Raw genomic sequence first — 9,267 nt, 5'->3', positions numbered from 1 at the left:
TCCTACCGTTTCATGGAATGACCCAGATGTGTAATAAACAGAAAGTGTGCCTTTTGAATTTTGTGTCAGTAGTCTGGTCAAGGAAGCATCATGCAAATTATAATGGCACACTCCACTTACCAAGACCATTACCAGGCACGAGGTCACCTGCTTTTATAGTGAGCCTTGGGGTGGTACCACCCAGCACATCTTGAAGGGAGTGTATTTCATACCAAACCCTCCCTTGATATGACAGGAGCACTATCATGAGTCGAACTGCTAGGGGCAAAAAGAGCTAGATGTACTTACTAAAGGACCAAAATATCTCACTTTTGCAACAAACTGTTAAAATGAAAAACAGAATTTTTCATTGAAGTTACTTATGTACAATTTGGTTGCACAGTGCATATGTAAAGTCTCCACCATATTAATAACACTATGGACTCCCCTCGGATCATAAGGAAACCTGAGGAGGAAAGAGAACGATTGAAGTCTTCAAAAGAATCCCACAAGATTAAAACTCACCATTTTATTATGATAATGTTATTTGATATGACAAATTACAAGTGTATGCAAATTTACATTATATATTTATGAAAAGTAACAAGTTACATCTGTATAAAGAAAATACAACTATGACATGAGTTATTGAACTATACATTTTACATCATATACTTAGAATTTTCAAACCATGGTAGAAATACCTAGACATATATAAACCAATATAACCAGAACAAGAGCTGTTAAGTTTTAGATGGAAACTATGATGGACGTGAGGCACTTTTTCAAGGTTGTCAGGATGTGAAGCCAATGGCACTAAGAAACTGACAGAAAAGAGGCATGAGAAAGAAAGGAAACAGGCAGTGTTCACAGAAGAATTAAGACCATTTATACTGCAATTTACAAAACACAAATGTTTTCCACAATTTAGAACTAATCACAGAAATGTTACATCATCAAGCGCTGTAAGAAAAAAACCTACATACATCATCAGTGCACCAAAGCATTGGAGAATTGAAAAGTAACCACTCAACTGCTGTGAAAAGAAACCCTTTTAAGCAATACACTGAACACGTTTATATAGGCATTTCTTTTTAACGCAGACAAAGTCAAGAATGTACATTTTTAAGCATTCCAAAAATATGCACTTTCCAAGACTGAAAGAAGAATAAAAGACTAGCAGCAAAGTGGTTGAGAACTGAAGTCTTATGCAAAGTTAACTGACAGGTAAAACATAAATATATTAAAGCAGACAAACACGTTGCATATATAATACAGTACATGATAGCGAGTTACACTGTGCTGGTTAATGCAGAATGAAACAGATTTCAGTATCTCTCAGCTAAACTTGTATGAATGTACGTCCTACACTTTACTCCTCAGCCAGCAAGTTTTTAAATCAGGTTAATCTAATCTTGGGTTCAGCTTGAGATATGCAGGGCAATCCAAATTACAATATGGGAGAATAAAAACATGGATAAACCAACCAAATGAGCACGCACACACACGGTTATATGCGGTCATAGAAACTAGGTGCAGACTTCTCTCTCTCAAATCAATAAAAAAATTAGTGATTGTATCTAGCAGCTTATATATATATATATATATAACTTTTTTTTTTAAATAAGTGGACTGCCACTACTGTACCATGTTAGCACTCTAACCTTCCTCCCTTCATAGAAAACTAGAATGAAACTCCATTAAAAGCTCAATTGTCATTTCCATCATGAACGCCCTCCACTTTCAATGTGAAATAATACTAAAAGGTGACCTATGTACATAATGCTGTCAATTGAAGCTACAGTATATGCTGACAGCAATGACAAATACAGCTCTCTTTTAATTTCCAAAAAACAAAATGGGATTCTGATCCGGTATTTAAATATAGTGTTACTTATTTATAGGTGCTTGGAGTTTAGTACCTGGGGTAACGTCTACATAGCGTTAGTGAAGTGTCCTGTCACTGACTCAGTGTGGAGAGGTCTATGTGTTTCTCATGGTCAACAGTTTGCATAGAAAGTAAAGAGTGTAGGTTGGTACCTCGCATGGGACATAAGAGAGGGATATGGAAGAAGTTGACTGCCCCCATCCAGTCTGGCGACGACAGGGTTGCCACATCCTTCTCAAGAAGGGGTGGTCCGGGGGATGGTGTGCATATCTATTGGTTACAGTACAGGGCTATAATAACAAGCTTTTCAAATAGGGTTGATTTTAAATCCTTTTGATAACGATTTTGTCTAAATCACATGTCAAACTCATTCCATGGAGTGTCTGAGGGTTTTTGCTCCACCCTTGTACTTGATTGATTAACTAATTAGTAAGGAACTCCCCTAACCTGGGTGTCTAGGTCTTAATTGAAAGGAAAAAAACAAAAACCCACAGACACTCAACCCTCCGTGGAATGACTGACACCGCTGGCCTAAATGATCAAAGAAACCAATTTCTTTGTTCTCAAAAACGATTCCGGAACACAGGCAGACAGATTTCAGTGGAATTAGCAATAACATACTGTCTTTTAAAGACGCAGCATCAAATGAATACAACCAGAGGTATGTCTACAGTTATTGTGGCTATGTTCCTCGGAGTGAAATATGGATTTCAACAAGGACCTTCATACTGCATCTCCCCATCAGCTTTCAACAAAGTCAGGTTTGTAACAACGAGTCAACATAGTTATTAGTTTCTATGATCACTGTGCTTGACATCTCACTGCATATGAAGACCTACGCACATATAGTGTGTAACAAACAATCATACCCATATGCTATAATTACCTATAGGCAAATGCCCTTTGACATTTAAAATGAGGTACCTGTTCATTCATGACTGGGCAAATGTTAAACTATGTATTCTCTGACTTACCATGGACAAGCTGCAAAATGACTTAACAGTAGTACATTTGACTCGTCACAAATGCTTCAAATCACAAGGGGACAGACATCAAGTACTTTTGAAATTTGAAGATGGTGCTGTAACCAAAGCTTGGAGACCAGTGCTTTCAAGGTTGGCTTTTCGCACACAACATTTGAGTTTTAGTTGGTAATTTCTAGTTTCAGACTAATAAAAACAAAAGGTTTTCCCCAAACTAGTCTAATTTAAGTGCCTTGTTCAACAAAGGGGCACTCAAGACCCCTTACTCACCAACATTAAACAGAAAAACTTGCTGGTTGAGGAAAAACTTCAGCTTTAAATAAGAAACAACAGTTTTACCATGAAGCGAAGATGTGATGGAGTCAAAATAGAAAATCTGGTAAAGTACCTGGAATTTTGGTCTCATGGAAGGTGAGTCAAGAAGTGCTAACATGAATTCTTGACTAGTTCGGGGGATGGAGGACTGCGAAAGACATTACCATATTTTCGCTCCTGCTCATGGAATTGATCACTATGTTGGAATGCAATTAAGTGGTCCAAAACACCTTACCAAAACAAGGAAATCATTCTAACATCTAGCTATGTCAGACTGTACCAGCAAAAGATAAAAAGGTGTTACCTTCTTTTTTTGTTCAACATTTGATGAATAGGAAAAATAAGGAAACACGTACACATCCACTACAGCAACTGTTAAATGACTCAATAAGAATGGTCTTAAGGTTAATGTACCATTAGAATTGTGTGAAGGGGGATAAACATTTCTAGTGCACCTTCTCTAACAATTACACCGTCAGCGAACGCTCAAGTCATAAAGGACCTGCCAATGTTACCCAATTACAAGTTCACAACAACATATCCCTTTTAGCAGACTTCAAGTTTGTTTTCCGTATGCACAAATGTTTTCTTTCTTTTTTTGCTGTTGTTGTTGTGTAGTTGCTGCTCTCTGTACAAAAACAATATTCCTTCATAAAGTTACACATTACTTGTAGGGAGAGTGACATGGTGGCCTGGTTGTTGTGTGTATTATGTACGAGTGTGAGTAAGAGTGTGTTTGTTTAATAATATTTCCATGTCTGCTAGTCTCAATGCCTTCTCCTCGCGTTCAGCTCCTGAACTCTACTTCACGCTCAGAGCCCGTAAAGCACAAGGTTAGTCTTCCGCTGCTCTCTGCGTCGAAGGACACAAAAGACCTCCAGAGCCCGGCGTCTACAACAACATGTCACCCCCTCCGAGGTGAATGAAAAACAAGGTTGCCGGCATTTGAATAGCCAGCTTTTTTCCGCTTTCCTGTGTCAGCTAGCTGTGTTGTGGGTAGGTCATCCCGGGTGAGGGGTCAGAGTTCTGTCAGGTCACCCAGCGGCCTTGTGCTTGCCCCCGCAGCATCTGCAGGCCTCTCCACAGTGGTGGCATGCTTTCAGAGGCAGGTAGCAGCACATACAGGGAGCGATGAAGGACAGTGCCGTCAGGGCCAGCCAGCGCAGGCAGAACTGCTCGTCAGCCGTGTCACACGAGCACGGGTCCGAGAAGTCTCCCTCCGAGTCGGACATGCAGTGGTACAGCATGCTTTCGGCACAAAGCATGCAGCTGACTTTATAGATGCACTGCTTGATGGGGTCAGGAGCATCCTGGCACTGGCCCCGCTGGTTGTCCTCATGGTTGAACATTTCCCGGCAGTAGATGCAGCGAGAACGCTCCCCGTCTTCCCGCCTCCGCCGCCCTTTTTTGGACTTGAGCAGCGGTGAGGGCTGCACCTTGGAGGAGTCTTTACCCAGCCCTAGCCCCAGTCCTGTGCCCATGCCCATACTCCCAGGGCCTGAGTGGGACTCCATGCCCGGCCCCTCAGGGAAGAGGTACTCACACTTCTTGCTGTCCAGTTTGTGGAACAGGGCAGGGAAGTCAGGGTCCTCTCGCTCTGCCTCCTGCTTCCACATGACTGGGTGGCGGTAGTCCTCGTAGCCGCGAATCAGAACATCCTTACGAGGGTTGATCCTTACAATCTCCTCCTCATCCATGTGAAAGCTCACATGGCGCGTAGACTTGAAGGACACCTGATGGAGACAGTGTTATTTTATGTAATTCAGTTCAGAGAACACAAGACATTTTAGCAGTGTCAGTATATATTTAATTTATTTGAGTATGCATCGTGAATGATCTTTACTGTCCTTCCATGTCATGTAGGACATTCTTCAGAAATAGTATACCTTATTAAACTAGATCTAACATGGAGGTTTAATCTCCAGTGGTAATACAGGGCGATTCATATACTGTAATATAGTGGGTCACGGGTCCAACTTAGGGAATGGAAAGTGGCATTCCCACCTGACTTGATATGAATAAATACATTTTATAAAAATGGAGACCCGTTTCCGAATGAACCCGAGGACTGTCAGACACGTTCTGAAAAGGCCCGTGGAGAAACAGACCCAAACATACGCCTCCCGATCTGGATCCGAAGACCAGTCAGGATCCGAGAGCAGAAAGAAACCTCAGACTGGACGCTGCCAACGCCATCAATAAACAAGTGATATTGGCCAAATGATCAACCGTTATGTGTCCTTAAAACCTGCCTATAACAAATCAAATAAAATGTTGTAACTTTCGATGTGTAGAATATGAAAAACTTTAGCCTATTGTTATATTGGTTTTTACTTTCCTAAAACAATAAATTGTCCACCTCACAGCTCAGCTGTCAGAGATGTGAGTGCTATATGCGCCAGGGCATTGCATGCATATAGGCATATCGGTCTAGGTGTCCACTGTATGATATTAATATTTAAAAATATATATATCAAAAAGGAAGATAAGCTTAGGCCTAGCCACACAGAAACGGAGACATAGAGTTCCTATGTTCACCTGGACAAGAGGATCACCTACGTGAGAATGCTGTTCGACTATAATTCAACGTTCAACACCATGGTGCCCTCCAAGCTCATCACTAAGCTCAGGACCCTGGGAATGAACACCTCCCTTTGCAACTGGATCCTGGACTTCCTGACTGGCGGCCCCCAGGTGGTGACTGTAGGCAACAACACATCTGCCACTCTGACCCGCAACAAAGGGGCCCCTCAGGGATGCATGCTTAGTCCCCTCCTGTACTCCCTGTTCACCCACGACTGTGTGGCCACGCACAACTCCAACATATTCAATAAGTTTGCACGGCACAACATGGTTGGCCTGATCACCAACGACAATGAGACAGCCTATAGGGAGAAGGTCAGTGACCTGGCAGTGTGGTGCCAAGACAACAACTTATCCCTCAACGTCAGCAAGACAAAGGAGCTGTACTACAGGAAACGGACGGCTGAGCATGCCCCCATCCACGTGGCCGTAGTTGATCGGGTCAAGAGCTTCAAGTTCCTAGGTGTCCACATCACTGAGGAATTATCAATGGTCCACACACACCAACACAGTTGTGAAGAGGGCATGACAACACCTCTTCCTCCTAAGGGGGCTGAATTTTTTTTTGTCATGGACCTTCAGAACCTCAAACAGTTCTACAGCTGCATCATTGAGAACATCTTGGTATGGCAACTGCTTGGCATCTGACCACTCAAGGATTTCACCATGAGGCCAATGGTGACTTTAAATCAGAGTTTAATGGCTGTAATAGGAGAAAACTGAGTTTGAAGCAACAACATTGTAGTTACTCCACAATACCAACCTAATTGACAGAGGGAAAATAATGAAGCCTGTATAGAATACAAATATTAAAAATCATGCATCCTATTTGCAACAAGGCACTAAAGTGATACTGCAGAAAAAGAGGCAAAGCAATTGACTTTTTGTCCTGAATACAAAGTGTTATGTTTGGAGTACCACACTCCATTTTTAAGCATAGTGGTGGCTGCATCACAGTGGAGGCTGTTGGGGGGAGGATGGCTCATAATAATGGCTGGAACAGAACAAATGCAATGGCATCACACACATGGAAACCGTGTGTTTGGTGTATTTCATTCCACTCCAGCCATTACCAAGAGCCATCCACCTCAATTAAGGTGCCACATTATGTTATGGGTATGCTTGTAATCGTTAAGGACTGGGGAGTTTCAGAATAATAAAAAAAGGAATGGAGATAAGCACAGGCAAAATCGTAGAGGAAAACCTGGTTCAGTCTACTTTCCACCAGACACAGGGAGATTAATTCACCTTTCAGCAGGACAATAACCTTAAACACAAGGCCAAATCTACACTGGAGTTGCTTACCAAGAAGACAGTGAATGCTCCTGCGTGGCCAAATTACAGTTTTGACTTAAATCTACTTGAAAATCTATGGCCAGACCTGAAAATGGTTGTCTAACAATGATCAACAACCAATTTGACAGAGCTTGAAGAATTTATTGAAGAATGTGCAAATGTTGCACAATCCTGGTGTGGAAAGCTCTTAAGAGACTTACCAAGAAACACACACAGCTGTAATCACTGCCAAAGGTACTTCTAAAAAGTATTGACTCAGGGGTGTGAAAAAATGTCAAAATTAGATATCTGTATTTCATTTTCAATAAATTAACTAAAATGTCTAAAAACCTGTTTTAATTTTGTCATTATGAGATATTGTGTGATATTTTTAATTTATTTAATCCATTTTGAATTCAGGATGTAACACAATAAAATGTGGAATAAGTCAAGGGCTATGAATACTTTCTGAAGGCACTGTATATTTACATATCTAGATTCTCGCAGAGGTAGCCATTACTCCAATCGGTCCTAGAGAAAAATGAATTGTCCCGACGGATATATTATCGAATAGATATTAGAAAAACACCTTGAGGATGGATTCCAAACAACGTTTTCCATGTTTCTGTCGATATTATGGAGCTAATTTGGAATATTTTTTGGCGTTGTGGTGACCGCAATTTCCGGGCAATTTCTCAGCCAAACGTGAAGAACAAACGGAGCTATTTCGCCTACAAAAATAATATTTTGGGAAAAACTTTGGCTGTCTACCTGGGAGTCTTGTGAGTGAAAACATCCGAAGTTCATCAAAGGTAAACGATTTAATTTGATTGCTTTTCTGATTTCCGTGACAAGGTTGCCTGCTTCTAGCAAGGCATAATGCTATGCTAGGCTATTATAAACTTACACAAATGCTTGTCTAGCGTTGGCTGTAAAGCATATTTTGAAAATCTGAGATGACAGGGTGATTAACAAAAGGCTAAGATGTGTCTCAATATATTTCATTTGTGATTTTCATGAATAGGAATATTTTCTAGGGATATTTATGTCCACTGCGTTATGCTAATTAGTTTCAGGTGATGATTACACTCCCGCATGCGGGTTTGGGAGTCACTAGAGGTTAAAAAGGCCATCTTCGCAATCAACAATTTCCTAGGCCAAGGCTCCTTTCACTCGCTCCCTGTCTGTCTCTCTCCTTAGCAGCAGGAGCACGTGAGGCGAGTGGCGGGAACCACTTTTAGCTGGACATAACTTATGTTTTATTGAGTTGCAATTGGCTGACAGATAAAAAGTCGGACTTCAGAATTCCAGGTCGGTTGTACCCGTGAAGACTTCCAGTCTAGAGGTGTTTGGTACTGACCTGAGGCGGCAGGTAGTGGTGGTTGCTGGAGGGAAACTGGTCAAAGGGCTGAGCGCGGACGTAGCAGCCCCGGTAGGGTTCAGTGGACACCACATTGTGGACACTCAGGGGGGAAAAGGGCTCCTTCATTGGCGTACAGATGGAGGGCAGCGTCTCACACAGGGGCTGCAACACAACGACAAAACTTCTATATCATTCATTTTTCACATTTCACCTTAATTATACAAGACACCATTATTATATTTCACAAGTAGGTATAAGAAGTATATCACTGACTCACATTAGCTACAGACACCATTGATATTCTAACTATATTTGTCCCACATTTGTCCACCAGGTAGCGCCCAGAGAACACATTTCTCCCTGTGCCTTTGCCTGTGATATGAGATGACTCAAGCCCCTTCTGTTGAGAACTCAAGAGTTCCTTTCAGCCTCCCATGCGTTCTTACAGGCATTTTATTGATGACAAATCCTAGTCAACTGTATTGGACAACTACTGTTGAGAACTCTAACACACACAAATACATGTATACATACACCCACCAGCCTATTAGGTGACAACAATGGACTATGAGCTCTGAGCTAGAACCGGTGCGGAGGAGAGGTAGAACCGGTGCGGAGGAGAGGTAGAACCGGTGCGGAGGAGAGGTAGAACCGGTGCGGAGGAGAGGAAGAACCGGAGGAGAGGAGATGTAGAACCGGAGGAGAGGAGAGGTAGAACCGAAGGAGAGGAGAGGTAGAACCGAAGTAGAGGAGGTAGAACCGGATGAGAGGTAGAACCGGAGGAGAGGTAGAACCGGTGCGGATGAGAGGAGAGGTAGAACCGGTGCGGAGGAGAGGAGAGGTAGAACCGGTGCGGAGGAGAAGTAGAACCGGTGCGGAGG

At 42.2% G+C, this 9,267-nt stretch overlaps 1 protein-coding gene across 3 annotated transcripts in view; it reads right to left on the bottom strand.

Annotated features, from left to right (window-relative positions):
• Positions 1-493: 493 nt before the first annotated feature.
• Positions 494-9,267, bottom strand: part of LOC115138641 (sprouty-related, EVH1 domain-containing protein 1-like) — a 68,444-nt gene continuing 59,670 nt past the window's right edge. For all 3 annotated transcript variants that reach the window (XM_029675712.2, XM_029675711.2, XM_029675710.2), the window contains 2 exons: positions 8,384-8,548; positions 494-4,898 (listed from right to left, as the gene is read on the bottom strand). In XM_029675712.2, coding sequence (XP_029531572.1) covers positions 4,200-4,898; positions 8,384-8,548 — 864 coding nt within the window. In that variant the 3' untranslated portion in view covers positions 494-4,199. The remainder of the gene's footprint in view (positions 4,899-8,383; positions 8,549-9,267) is intronic.

The sequence above is a fragment of the Oncorhynchus nerka genome, linkage group LG12, assembly GCF_034236695.1.
Source record: "Oncorhynchus nerka isolate Pitt River linkage group LG12, Oner_Uvic_2.0, whole genome shotgun sequence".
Lineage (NCBI taxonomy): Eukaryota > Metazoa > Chordata > Actinopteri > Salmoniformes > Salmonidae > Oncorhynchus > Oncorhynchus nerka.
This window is presented reverse-complemented; position numbering and strand designations above follow the sequence as displayed.